Here is a 14,407-nt window from a genome sequence, read left to right on the forward strand (position 1 = left end):
GTGTGTGTGTATATTACTGGTAATATACATATCCAACATTGGCCCTGTCAGTCTGCAAAGTGCAAAATGGGAGGGGCGTTTTTTCACTAAAGATTTTCATGTATAAAACAATATTGTCAAATCGCCCACTAAGCCTTTATGTTGGAGATCTGCATGCTTCAGCCTTAAACATGCCCTCTGCTATTTTTTTTCAACAAACTGCTCTGTTAGCTCCGACAATTGCATCGCCAGCGAAGTGATAAAACTGCAGAGGAGAGAGGGGCAAAAAAGACATTGTGCCTCCCCTTTAAAAATATTTGTCTACAGACAGCCCAGTGGATCAAAGCCATTTGTAAAGCAGACATACAAGAGGCATTTTTTTGGCGCGTAGTCATTCCCGCCACGTCGAGTCTAGTCAGTTTCATTCTTTTATTTTTTTCTCGCTCCCTGTGATTGGCAGATCATCTATACTCTCCGATTGGACCTGGCTGACGCAGATTCAAATAGGCTGTGCCTCCAAGGGGGTGTATGGGGGCGGGGGTTTGCTGATGGTGTACGACTCGCCCTTTTTTTTTTACTATCTGTATATAGTCGTTGCTACTAGCAGAACGCAGTCTATAAGTAAACGGCAAGGAAGGGAATCAGCGTGATACAAAGACGCGGTTCAGCTCGTTTTGTCATTTATTTTTGTTCCTCATTCAAACCCATTTCCTGCTCCGAGGAACTTGAATCTTCTGGTGCATTTCCATCGCTGGCACACTGCAAGAAGCGAACGCTTTGGGAATAAGGGAAACATTTCCTTACGGTCGCAGTTTGTGTGTGTGCGCTCGTTTGTGTGTGTGTGTGTCTCGATCGCAACGTGGTGTGGGGTGAAATTGCCGGCTTTCTTTCAACGCCTCTCCCCTCCCCTTTGGTGAAATCCCATTCGAACCCTTGGAAGTGATAGCTGGAGTCTTCTCAATCGAGGTTTTACAGAAAGGGATGCTGCTTTCAAAGATCGGATCCTTTACTCATATGTACTCGACATCGAGCGTGGATATGCCGACGAAAATTCAGTTGCAACAAGGTAGGTCTATTGAGCGTTTCTTACACATTTTGCGGAGTCTCCTCTGTTTCAGCAGAAGGGTTTTTGTGTGTTGTGTGACCGTGTTGTCGTTAACCATGTGGAGATTGGGAGACAACAAAAGAGTTTGTGATAATGGGAGATCGGCTAATCTTTTCCCATTTCTCTCTCGCTCCCTCCTTCAGCGAAAGAGCCTTTTGAGAAGATTTACCAAGTCGGGTCTCTCCTCGGCAGTGGCGGATTTGGGACTGTTTATTCTGGTGTCCGGGTGGCTGACGGCGTGCAGGTGATTTTTTTAAACGTTTATTTACATATTTATTTAAAATCAGCATTTTCCTTTCTGTTTTTTTTTCTTATCGCTCTTATAACTTTCCCGGTCTTCAGCCCTGAAAATATCCTCCCAGAATGTCATGCTGCTGCCCAGAGTCTGACTGAATGGATTTTTTTTGTTCTGTTTATGTGTAGGTTGCTATCAAGCATGTTGCTAGAGATCGAGTGTCAGAATGGGCTGAACTGGTGAGTAAAATGCGAAACTCTTTATTTTTCTAGTGTCAAGGGTTTTTAAAAATAAATATTTCCTTCTGTTTTTGACAGATGGGGTTAACTGTTTGTCTGGGATGGGAAGTGTGTGATGGATACAGTTGGGGGTGCAGTCTGTGTGTGTGATGATGACTCTTGTCTAATGCAGTTTTATTTTGATGCCCCTACAGTCCAATGGAGCAAGGGTTCCCATGGAGATCGCGCTCCTGACCAGGGTGGGCACGGGCTGTCGGGGTGTGATCAAAATGCTGGACTGGTTCGAGCGAGCAGACAGCTTCATCATCGTCATGGAGCGGTCCGAGCATGTCAAGGACCTCTTTGACTTTATCACCGAGAAGGGAGCGCTGCCCGAGGACCTGGCCAAGAACTTTTTCCGCCAGATCCTGGAGGCGGTGGGGCACTGCCACACCAACGGGGTGGTTCACCGGGACATCAAGGACGAGAACATCCTGATCGACATGAGGACCGGCGAGCTGAAACTCATCGATTTCGGATCGGGGGCTCTGCTGAAGGACACGGTCTACACCGACTTTGACGGTGAGCATTTACTATAGTGGACTCCCCCCCCCCCCCCCCCCCCTCCCCCAACAAAAAATAAATAACCATTTAGCCTGTTGTGTGGCGGTAATTACTGAATCCCGGGCTGGAATGGGGAAGGGGTGGGGGGGGTTGTGAAATGAAAAATAATTAGCAGCCATTGCACCTTTGATCATTTAAAAAAATAATCGTGTTTGGATTTAAAATTCATTGGCTGGTGTTTTTTTGTTGTTGCTCTCGCTGTAGTAGCCGAGCCGCCTTGTTATTGTTTTGATGCCTTTTATTTCCTTATTTGGATGGTGATGTGGCTGCCAGGAGGGGGGGTGGGGGCGTTTTCAGCTTGATGGGGGCGTTGTGCTGATGGGAGCAGGCGGCCAAAGTCAGGGGGCTCTCAAGGTGACCCATCAAATCACGAGGGGTGGGGCCGTAATAAATGGAATTGCCGAGCTACCTCCACCCCCCCAAAAAAAATACTCCGCAATAAACCTGCTGCCGATGCAGCGCCTGAATCACAACACAAGAGAACCTCAACAAGTGATATTTGTGGGCAGAATTGCGAGGATGTTAAAGGAGTTGATGTTTTTGGAAAGTGAAGGGGGCGGGGGTTTGCCCTGTTATTCCCCCCCCCCCCCCCGCGAGTCTCTTCCCCCCACCCATCACTCCTGCAGGGGAACAAGTTGAAACAGACAAATAGGAAATGTTGCGTCTGTTGTTGAAATCGAGCCCCTTGATCTCAGCGTTGGGGCTTGTCGGGCCAGGCTAATGCTGGTGAAGGGTCGTCTGGGGTTGGGCTGACAGACAGGACGGAGTCTGCTCCCTGGCTGGGCTGCCAGATGGGAGAGGAAGGGAGGGGATGGTCTCAGGTTGCGTTTGCAGCCACTAGACGGCGTGTCTCTCCCGTTGCCCCAATGTTGTCAGTGCTGCTGCCGAGTTTGGAAACGTGCCACGCTTTTGTTTGGAGATTGCTTTTTTCCTGCGTGACGGCTTTTTTGTTTGAAGCAACCGTTCCCGGCGTAAAAAAAAAAGGGCATCGGAACCCCCCCCCCCTAATAAACCACTTATAGAGGCGAGATGAAGCGCCGACTTTAAAAATAAAATAAAAATTCTGCTGCCCCCCTTCCCTTGTCTGTGTCATTGTTGCCCGCATTTTCTGGGCTCCGTCATGGAAATGTTTTGAAACCCGATAGCCATTGTAACCCGGGGCTATGGTGACGGGAAATAGGTTAGAGTCCCTCTCTCTTTCCCATTTGATATCAAGTGGCCGATTGATACATTATTGAGTTGGTTACTTCCGTGGGCAAAGTTGGGGGAAGCAATTCCTCTGCCAAAAATAAAATCCCGGGGATAAACCGGGAAATCTTTTGTTTAAAGATAAATACATGAATCAGAGGCGTGTTTTTAATTTCGTGCTCGCCATAAACGATTGTTTTTTTTGGGAGGGGGTGGATAACCTCTTAAGGTCCATGTTCCAAATTAGACAACAGATTTTTTTTTTTTAAATGATGAATGAAATAATTTTATTGCATTTTTTTTAAAAAACGTGAGAATCTGGGGTATAGAACATTACAGCGCAGTACAGGCCCTTCAGCCCTCGATGTTGCGCCGACCTGTGAAACATTTGTAGTTTGTAGGGTTTGCTTGCTGCTCTGTGTGTGTGTGCCCTCCCAAGGGCTGCCAGGAAAGCATTGCTCCCTGGAGCCCGCGCTGCCGCTGCCATTTGCTGTTTTGATGTCGATTTTCAAACATTAACTTTGCCTTGAACACACACACACAAAAAAAGACCGTTGGTGAAAATTCCGGATACTTGGCGCCACCGCCAGGCGGGAACGTGTGCTTTTTACAACCGAAAGTTTGTAAACAAAAAATCACATGGCAACGAGTCAGTAACTACCAGTTCACTGCAGGACAGGCAGGAAGCTCCTGGGTTAACCACATTTCCTGCAAGCCAAGGGCGGAACCAGATAGTGCAGGTGATTTGAATTTCAAGGGCAAGAGCGCATTCTTTTGTTTACAAGAAATATGGCAAACGTTTTTTTCTCTCTCTCTGCCACCAGCAGGTTTCTTGAACCAAGTGAGGAATATTTTGTCCTTGTGTTTAAGTTTAGTTACCAGTTCCCCCAAAATGCAAATGCATGTGTGCATTTTCCTGTTTGAAACCTAGCAGCAGGTTTTTTTTCCTCTCGCATAGAGGCTTTATATTTTCTTCACTGCTGTTTCCTCTTTCGGTGCATTTAGAGAGCATTTGAACTCAAGCATATTAATGGCATAAAGGGATATGGGAATTGTTTTCATCAATGTGGAATCTTTGTTGTGATCTTCGCAGGTACCAGAGTATACAGCCCTCCAGAATGGATCCGCTATCACAGGTACCATGGCAGATCTGCAACAGTTTGGTCCCTGGGGGTCCTGCTGTATGACATGGTATGTGGGGACATCCCGTTTGAGCAGGACGAAGAGATCATTCGCGGGCAGGTCCTATTTAGGCGGAGAATCTCATCTGGTAAGTTGCTGTTCCTGCTCTCCGGGGATCTTTATCCTTTGAACTTAAGCGTAAACTAAGCCAATCACCAAATTTGATACAATTTGTCAGGCATTCAAAAGAGCTCTGTTGACCGCTTATCACACAAGTAATATACTAAGGATTCATCGTTATCTCAGAAAAAGTCTGCTTGAATTAGACTGTCACTAAAACCCCCAACTGAGTTGCACTGCATAGTTAGTTATTTCTACGTAAGCTGAATTAACTTTCTGCGAAATATATAAGCACAATTTAAAATCTCACGCCATTTGTAACCTAGCATTTTTCGTTTCTGCTTTCAGAGTGTCAAAATCTCATCAAGTTCTGCCTATCCCCGAGGCCTTCAGATCGACCATCATTTGAAGAAATGATTAACCACCCGTGGATGCAAAATTGCATTGTTTCACAAGATGCCATTAGACTAAGATTGCACAGTCTGAGCCACGAGTCAACTCAAGCAAATTAGAACTTGTGAAATAATACGAACCAATGCTCGCAAAACTGAACTGTTCTCTGCCTTCCTTTGGAAGAACCAAATAACCTGCCTGGTCTCATTTACCAGATTCCATGGCCTTTTAAATCTACTGATTAGTGGGAGGGGTGATGAAGACCCAGAACCCACTCCTCTGTCAGTTCCGGTTGTCATTAACTTGAATCGTGCATTTACGACAAGCCTGGCTCTTCCTCTTCGAGTGCCTTTTACAACCGCTGGATCCATTGACTTAAAAGAAATACTTGAACTTCCGCTGCTTCTGAATAACTTAACTTTCCTTCGCATGACCTTCATACGTACACACAGGGACTGGTCTAGACTAGCTACTATTTTGTTTACATCCTTTCAACAATATAAATGAAGAAAAACCTTGTCACCCGGTACCGGTTCACCACTAATCAGAAAATAATTGACCTCAACCTGTCATCATACAGTCCACTAGCCCAATACACTCAGTATGAAGTCAAGGCATGTCAGCATCATCACCAATGCACAGCCAATGCAATGAATGAACTCTAACCCTTTGTAAATGTGCGTGTATATATATATATATGTGTGTGTATTATATGTGTATATATATATATATAAAAATGTAATTTAAAAAAAAAATACTGGTTTTACAGCCTCAGCGCTGTCCTGTTTACCTGTTTATTTATTTGAGTGAAGTTGTTTTTTTTAAAGAAACAGATTTATTATATTAAAAAGAGGTTTGACTTGTGGGTTAATTTATATTTATTTATTTATGGACAACCACCTTCCAACAGACTTGTTCATTCCACAATAATTAATTATTTGGTCAGATGAAGGCCCACAGTAGATAATGTCAGACTTTAGTTCAGTTCACTCTGTTTACAGCCCAAAAGAAGACGGTGATGTCACTGAAAATAATTCCAACCTTTGTAAATATAACATGGAGCACTTCTGTTCAATGCATGTTGTACCGAATATGTATTTAATGTCTAGACCTCTTGTTTTTTTGGGAGGGGGAGGCGGGTGGGTTTGTTTTTGTGATTTTTTTTTTTTAAATGTGTCCTGTGGACTGGTATGAGTTGAATAAAATACCAGTGCGGAAATGTGTTTTTGTATATAAATAACTTTACACTAGTTTGGTTGCATGTATGCAGCTTGGAGTTGGAATTGTTATTTGATTAGACCTGTAAATTATACTAGAAAGGAAAAAACTTATTTTTATACAGCATTTCAAATAAAATAAAATTTGCCTTAATTTATCTGGTGTTGCATTTGAGTGTATATATATGTTCAACAGTTCAAACCATCAAATCCCTACAGTGCGGCTGGAGGCCATTTGGCCCATCAAGTGTGCCACAGCCCTCAATAAGCAACCTACCCACACCCCACCATATCACAACACCCCCACCCAACCTCCGGGACAATTTTTGTTATCATGGCCAATCCTCCTAACGTGCACACCTTTGGATAGTGGGAGGAAACCCGGAGGAAGCCCACGCAGATGGGGAGAAATTGAAACTTCACACAAATGATTGCTATGTACTTTTGTGAATTTCAACACTTGAGTGTTAACAAGAAAGGACAGGATGTGAGTAGTTTATTAATGGAACCAGATATCAAAACCAAGAAAAAGTTGGAAACACTCAGCAGTTCAGACAGCACCTGTGGAGAGAGGAAGGTAGGGATAGGAATATTTCACATCGATGATCTTCAGAACCACTGAAATAAAATCAGAAATTGCCCAAAGCACTTGTGAGGTTAGATAGCATCCATGCAGAGAGCTAGGGTTAGTGTTTCAGCTTCATGAGCTATCATCAGATACAAAACAGCATTTTCTATTAGATTTGCAGCATTTTTCCCACCAAAAATTGTGTGCCCCTCAGTTGCTACGTGGGAGGTTTTACAGAGGTGCCGGCCATCCTGCCAGCTCTTCCAGAATGATCTTTCAGTATTAAGTGCCTCAGGGGCCAGCAGCTGATCTTCTCCAGGGTCAAGAATCTTCGGCACGAAAATCCATCCAAGAGCTGCTGCCCAATCTGAGGTTGGGGCTCTGGCTCAGCAGCATCACCGGGGAAGTGGCTGCTGCAGAATGGCCACCAGAGGCCCAGGTTCAAGAATTGACCCAGGTCACAAGTAAGTAGGGGGAGGGGGGGCTAGGTGGGAGTGGCTGGCAAAGGCAAGTGGATGGCACTTATTCCAAGCTTTTTGGTTCCTCTTCATGAGAGCAAAATTGTTCAGCAGAACCATTTTAATTGAGGAGGAAGAGGGGTGTTTGCTGACTGCATATATTTTGTATTGAATGAGTTTTTAAATATACAAATTGAAACAGCAACACTGAGGATTAGGGAACCATTTACTAAAACTGATTGTAAATTGATGAATTCGAAAATTAACTCAATGAAAATTCCCTCTGCAATTATCACCCCGAATGCCTAAAACTTATGTACTGTTGTAAAAGTGAAAAATGTTCCAGAGGAACATGTCCCCAAACCACTTGTGACTTGTACGAAAATGAAGAAGGAAATTAAGACTTGCATTTATGTAGCACTTCGACCACCCAGACTTTACAAAGCACTTTACAGCCAATTGAGCACTTTTGATATGTATCCGCAATTTTAATTTAGAAAACGTGGCAGTTAATTGACACAACAAACTCCCACAAACAGCAATGTGATAGTGACTAGATGATCTGTTTTTGTGATGTCCTTTGGGGGGTGAATATAGGCCAGGTTACTGGAGGTAACTTGCCTGCTCTTCATCAATATAGTGCCATGGGATCTTTTACAACCACCCAAACAGACTGATGGACTGAAAGGAAGAGGAGTAGGTTTAGCTTTACTGGTGAAGAAAGTGGTCAGTGCTGTAATGAGAAATGATATAAGTGCTGGAGAGCATGATGTGGAATCAGTCTGGGTAAGAAATAAGAAATAGCAAAGGGAAGAAGTCCCTGGTAGTAATACCTAGGTCCCCAAACACTAGATCCATAAACAAAGGGTTACTAAAAAAAGTGCTGAGGTAAAATACGAAAGAAAGTTCGCGCAAAACATTAAAAAGTATAGGAAAAGCTTCTATAAGTACATTACAGGGAAGAGAGTCGCTAAGTTGAATGTTGGTCCCTTGGAAGGTGAAAACAGAGAGTTAATAGTGGAGAGGACTGAAATGGCGGAGATGCTAAATCAATATTTTGCCTTAGTTTTCACGGTGGAGGACACTAGTACCATCCCTATAAGAATGGATAATTCAGAGGTAGGAGAAAGGGTGGAACTTAAAACAGTCAGCATCAATAGGGAAACTACTCAACAAACACTGGGAATTGAAGGCAGACAAGTCCCCAGGGCCTGATGGCCTACATCCTAGTGTGTTAAAGGAAGTGGCAGCGGAGATAGTGGATCCATTGGTTATAATGTTTCAAAATTTCCTGGACATGGGAAAGGTTCCAGTGGATTGGAAAAATGCGAATGTAACACCCTTATTGAAAAAGGGAGGCAGGCAGAATATAAGAAATTACAGGCCAGTTAGTTCAACATCTGTTGTTTGGAAATTGCTGGAATCTATTCTTGCTGGAATCTATTCTTAAGGAAGTAATATCAGGACATTTAGAAAGTCAAAACGCAATCCATCAGAGTCAGCACGGTTTATGAAGGGTAAATCATGTTTGACAAATTTGCTAGATTTCTTCGAAGATGTAACAAGCCAAGTGGATAATGGGGATCTTGTAGATGTAGTATATCTGGACTTCCGGAAAGCGTTTGATAAGGTGCCGCGCAGAAGGTTAATATATAAGGTTGATCACATGGAGTTAGGGATAATTTATCAGCTTGGACAGAAGACTGGGTGACAGACAGAAGTCGGAGAGTTGGGATAAATGGGTCCTTTTTCTGGATGGCAAGGTGTAACTAGTGAGGTGCCACAGGGTTCGGTCCTTGGGCTCCAAATATTTACAATTTTTTTAATTACTTGGATACAGGTATAGAAGGTTCTCTAACCAACCTTGCAAAGGATACTAAAATAGGTGAGACAGTAAGGTGCATTGAGAAAATAAGAACCTTACAAATGGATATAGATAGGTTAGGTGAGTGTGCCAAAATGTGGCAGATGGAGTTTAATGTTAGAATGAGAGGTCATAATCTCAGAATGAGGGGTAGCAAATTTAAAACAGAGATGAGGAGAAATTACTTCTCCCAAAGGGGTGTGAATCTGTGGAATCTGCTACCCCAGAGTGTGGTGGATGCTGGGACAATGAGTAAATTTAAGGAGGATTTTTAATCAGCAATGGGTTGAAGCGTTATGGAGAACGGGCAGGGTGGTGGAGTTGAGGCTATGGTGAAAACATCCATGATCGTACTGAACAGTGGAGCAGGCTCGAGAGGCCAAATTGCCTACTCCAATCTTAGTTCTATTATTCTAAGAAAGAACTATTCTGTCTGATTCCACCTTCCAGCTCTTGGTCTGTAGCCCTCTAGGTAACAGCACCTCAAGCACAAATCTGGTGTTCTTGATTAATAAGGGGATTAGAGGTTATGGGGAGAAGGCAGGCGAATGGGGATGAGGAACATATCAGCTATGATTGAATGGCGGTGCAGACTCAATGGGCCGAATGGCCTAATTCTGCTCCTATATCTTATGGTCCTTTGGGGCCTTGGTTTAATGTCTCATTCAAAGGACAGCAGCCCTGACAGTGTAGCACTCAGTATTGCATTGGAGTGTCAGCCTTGATTTCTGTGCTTAAGCCCTGGAGTGGGAGGGACTTGAACCTGGAGACTCAAGAGGTGAGGGTGTTGCCAACAATCCAGCAAATTAATGGGATTGCTAAAGTTTCTTCCCAGAGGAGTGGCAGAGTGGAGCATGATGACAGGATTTGCGCTCCCAGCACTCACACTCCATCAGTGTCCTTGCTGTTGCCTCCCAGCCGGGCAGCTCAGTCTGTTGCTTCCCATGGCTAGGTGGTGTCATCGGACTAGATCATTTCTGTTTCTATAATCGGATGTGTTGTCAGATAATGATGTTCGTGGAAAGATTTTCATAGGTGGCTTTTATTGTTGGGTGATGGCCAAGGAAACAATGTGTTGGATTATCTCGGATGGCTTCAGAGGTGGGGAATGGTGATAAGTGGAAGTTGTTTCAGGGAAATCAGAGACTGAACAGGCATTCTTGGACATCTGCAGCAAAAGATGGATGCATTCTCCCTGCACTCTCCTCCTTCTCCTGCTTCCCACCTCCTCCCCTTCCCGAGTTGGCCTTTGGATTCTTGGTGGCAATGGATGCACCCTCACAAGGAAACATTATGAAGGATGTAGCAGATCACCTTGAAAACAGCCGGGATGGGAGGCCTCCCTCTTTCCCACATCCTGAACAGTCAGCAATGAAAACTCTGCTTGAGCACACAGGGGATCTGCCATCAATGTTCCTGATGGAAGTATGTCTCTCATTATCGGCACCTTGTCCTCATATGTTCAGGCTGTGCAGGGGGTCATGTACAGGAGGTGACCTATGTCCCCAAGAAGGCAACCTTTATTCCTCTGTGGAGACATAAAGATGACAGGAATGGTAGACGGCCTCTAAATGAAGGCTTCACGGCTACTGTCAGGATAGCAGACTTGTTAGGCAGCACGGTGGCGCAGTGGGTTAGCCCTGCTGCCTCACGGCGTCGAGGTCCCAGGTTCGATCCCGGCTCTGGGTCACTGTCCGTGTGGAGTTTGCACATTCTCCCCGTGTTTGCGTGGGGTTCGCCCCCACAACCCAAAAGATGTGCAGGCTAGGTGGATTGGCCACGCTAAATTGCCCCTTAATTGGAAAAAATGAATTGGGTACTCTAAATTTATTTTAAGAAAGGATAGCAAGCTTATTGATAGAGCCCCTGTATTGACATGAGGGGATGGGGGATGGGCATGGTAGTGTGGCTGCTGAGACACACGATGCAGTCCATTGCACTCTCAATAATCCCGTTATCTTGGCAAAGCCACGTGCTCGCTCATCCTGCTTTTCCACGCAGAGGGAACAAACAATATTTTCTCCTTTCCTGGAATGGATAATCGGCTCTCAGATGCTTATTGGGTTATGTTGTAAATGTCAACTGCTCTCTACATCCGGACACCTAAAAGTTCAGTACACTGACATTTTGCTAACCATCGACAGTATCATCCTAACCTGGTGTGAAGTTTCAGGTCAGGTTGGCACAGTTCAGTGATCATCCCCTTCGGGAACTTGCACCACCTCAAATATTGCTCCTTGCTGGTTTGGAGTCAAGAGAGGTATTCTTGAAAAAACCTGTGGCGGAGAGGATTTTCCATGCAGTGTCCTCCCTCTTCATAGAGCCTCCAGCCTTTTCAGCCTCTATACCAAATCCTGCTGTATACAGCAGCTCTCCAACAGAACAACACAATCTTCCACAGCATTTCTACAAACGTTGCCGGAACAGAGGCAAGTCAAAAGTGCCTCACCTTCAAGTTGGTGGCTGGCCCTTTAAATAACATAAGTAGGGGGGCACTTTGTGCTGCTGAAGCCTGTTCAGCTGTCAGTGATTAGCCGAGGGCACATGCGCAGACTGAGTTAGGGATGCAAATGTCAAATCAGCACGCACATCACACCCTTGCTTGTGCCCCTCCCTGCATGGCCATTACATAGGTTGTGCCAAAAGGGAACCAGAAGCAAAACTATTTTAGGCCTTTGAGGCTTCTGTACCACCTGTACCAGCAGGGCTACAGAACCCAATTTCAGAGCCCAACTGCTTTAATCTATAGCAGGGTTAGAGGATAATTGTGCACTGCTTATAATGTGCTCTTTTAATTTAGGTTCTGTAAAACAGCATGAACATGTGAGCAGGCCCCAGGACGCTGAGTTCTTAGAATTTGCATTAGCAAAACTTAGAAGCAGCTATAAACTTCTCGAGCTGTTGCTTTCTGGTTTATGATGCAATTCAAACCCTTTGATTCAACTGCTGCTTTGCATTAACTTCCAGGTATCCATTATTATACCAGATTTTCCCGCCATTCATGGAGATGCTATCACATCACATTTTAACTAGTGGAGCTAATTGCCCTTTGAAAATTAATAAAGAGTGTCTAAAACAAATATTCTACACCCATACCCATGCCAAGACATTCATTTAACAGGCCTCTCTGTCAAGCAACCCGCCCCCCATCTCCAATATCTTTTTACAACTAATAAGGCAAAGTGTTCAAAGAAAATGAAAAACAAATCCTTTAATGCTCCTATTATTTTACTCTGACTGACTCTGGTGTCCAGCAGATGAATATTTCATTCCTGAACATTCCAATGAGATTGGCACTGTTGTATAACAGCATATTTCCCACTTGAGCTACTTCCAGTGCCATTGGGATATAAAGAAAACAATATGGAGGATAAATTCTTAAAGAAAGTAGACATGAGTGTGATGCATTCGCCAGTTAATGCTGTCATCTACCTTTTCCAGATTTACCATTGAATTCACTTTTTAAAACTTTATTGTCTCTCCTCCTCTGATGCTGCTAACATTTGCTGAGTTACAATTTCATTGCTTTAGAAGACTGGACTTGTGTGGACATTAGACATGGGCATTAACATACCTCAGCTCTGATGCTGTCTCTCCCTCCCTGGTTAATTAGCCTGCCAACAGCCACTGTCTACAGTTGCATATTTGGCAAAGTATCAGACATGCCAAATGGCATATGGAACAGGACCCCGTACCTTCAGGAAAGAAAAAGAAGAGGAAAAACAAACAAGTGAAGTTTTTCAAAGTTATATCTTGCTTCTGAATGAATTGGAGCTGAACAACAGCTTTGCACGGACAAGACTAATGTCAGGTAATGACATCTAAAACCCAGCCACATAAAATCATTTAAATCATTTTTTGCTAACTAATTAAGTATTTAATCATACGAGCCGTAGAAATGGCATCTCTGGAAAATGATGATGACAAACGTGAATAGTAATAATTGTCAGTAAGTGTCAACAAAGGATATGTTTCTGTTCGAAGAGCAGGAGGAGGAGAAGGGCCAATAGCCTGACTAAAGACTGATATAAAGGCAGCCAATGAAGAAGATGGAGTATTGTTACCAAACATGTGATAAAGGATTAGGGTTCTTCATATGGTAATACACTAATGGGATGAACTGTTGGTTGCATGTATGCTAAAGATGCAATCCTTCAGGTGTATCGGCATGCTGTGTCTGTTTATGTCAAGATTTTACATCTTAATCCAGATTTACCTTTGAAATTAAATGAGAAAGGTAAAATGATAAGATCCTGCCGGCAGCCAATGGCTTGCCGCATCCGCCGTGTGGAAACCGGCCACAGGGCAGGGTAGAAAATCCCAGCCATAACATGGACAAAACAGGATGATTATTAAGTTGCAAATTTTTCCAACATGCCAGTGGCAAGGTGGTAAGAGCGAGAGAGATGCTTGGTCAGTCATGTGATGGATAGACAGTTGGCGTCTCCATCTTTTAAAAAACTATACTTTTATTGTTTTTTGCATTTGATTGTGACAACATTGCAAAAAAATCAAAAGAATAAAAGAATACAAACAGAAAAATAAAACGGTGAAAGGGAAAACAAAGTAATCAGGTATGAATACATAGGAAACATATATACAGCTACGAGGCATGTTAACATTGGGCCCTCAGTAATCCAATACCACAACCGTATTGTTGGATTATTCACATGTGGCCCCTGGTATTAGACATACCAGGGGTGTATTTACGGCCACCAATGCCTACCCTGTTGTTTTTGCTGTGGCCACACCCATGGGCTCTCTTTCCTTTTGGTTCCTCTGCCCTGCTCCCCTGTACTCTAGGTGGTGTTTCCCCGCCTCCCTTCTCCTACCCTGACCCCCCTAACTGATTCGGTCCCCCCTCCTCCCTCTCTGCTCCCACCCCCCTCCTTTATTCATAGAATCATAGAATTTCCAGTGCAGAAGGAGGCCATTCAGCCCATCGGGTCTGCACCGGCCCTTGGAAAGAGCACTCTACTTAACCATTGGTTGTTGGTCACGAATAGGTCCTCGAACAGGTTAGTAAATTGCTCCCATATACTGCGGAGACCTTCCTCCGATCCTCTGATGGTGAATTTAAAATATTTCCAATTTGAGGAAAATTCGGACAGCCAGCCTGCGGCCTTGCGTGGAGCTGCTGATCTCTAGCTGAGCAGGAGTCTTCGGGGAGGCAAAGGCTAGGTTGCCTGCCCTTTCCGTGTAAGGGGCTCTGAATGTTCCGATACGCCAAAGAACTCCACTAATGGGCATGGCTCCTCCCTCACTCCCACAACATTCGAAATAGCCTCGGAAGAGGCAGTCCAGTACCCGACAAGT

The 14,407-nt window shown here is 44.2% G+C and overlaps 1 protein-coding gene across 1 annotated transcript; it reads left to right on the forward strand.

The window, feature by feature from the left end:
• Window positions 1-543: 543 nt before the first annotated feature.
• pim1 (Pim-1 proto-oncogene, serine/threonine kinase) lies at window positions 544-6,359 on the forward strand. Its single transcript, XM_072480323.1, has 6 exons — window positions 544-1,045; window positions 1,228-1,328; window positions 1,508-1,558; window positions 1,753-2,119; window positions 4,443-4,619; window positions 4,940-6,359. Exons 1-6 carry the CDS (start codon window positions 961-963, stop codon window positions 5,101-5,103), a joined length of 945 nt encoding a protein of 314 aa, XP_072336424.1. The 5' UTR covers window positions 544-960; the 3' UTR covers window positions 5,104-6,359.
• The last annotated feature ends 8,048 nt before the right edge of the window (window positions 6,360-14,407 follow it).

This window comes from Scyliorhinus torazame, chromosome 17 (assembly GCF_047496885.1).
Source record: "Scyliorhinus torazame isolate Kashiwa2021f chromosome 17, sScyTor2.1, whole genome shotgun sequence".
Taxonomy (NCBI): Eukaryota; Metazoa; Chordata; class Chondrichthyes; order Carcharhiniformes; family Scyliorhinidae; genus Scyliorhinus; species Scyliorhinus torazame.

Bases quoted from the DNA above. Each gene is read 5' to 3' on its own strand.
- pim1 (XM_072480323.1), top strand. From the start codon at position 961: ATGCTGCTTTCAAAGATCGGATCCTTTACTCATATGTACTCGACATCG. The intron at 1,046-1,227 runs GTAGGTCTATTG...TCCCTCCTTCAG, and splicing joins GAAAATTCAGTTGCAACAAG to CGAAAGAGCCTTTTGAGAAG. The intron at 4,620-4,939 runs GTAAGTTGCTGT...TTCTGCTTTCAG, and splicing joins TAGGCGGAGAATCTCATCTG to AGTGTCAAAATCTCATCAAG.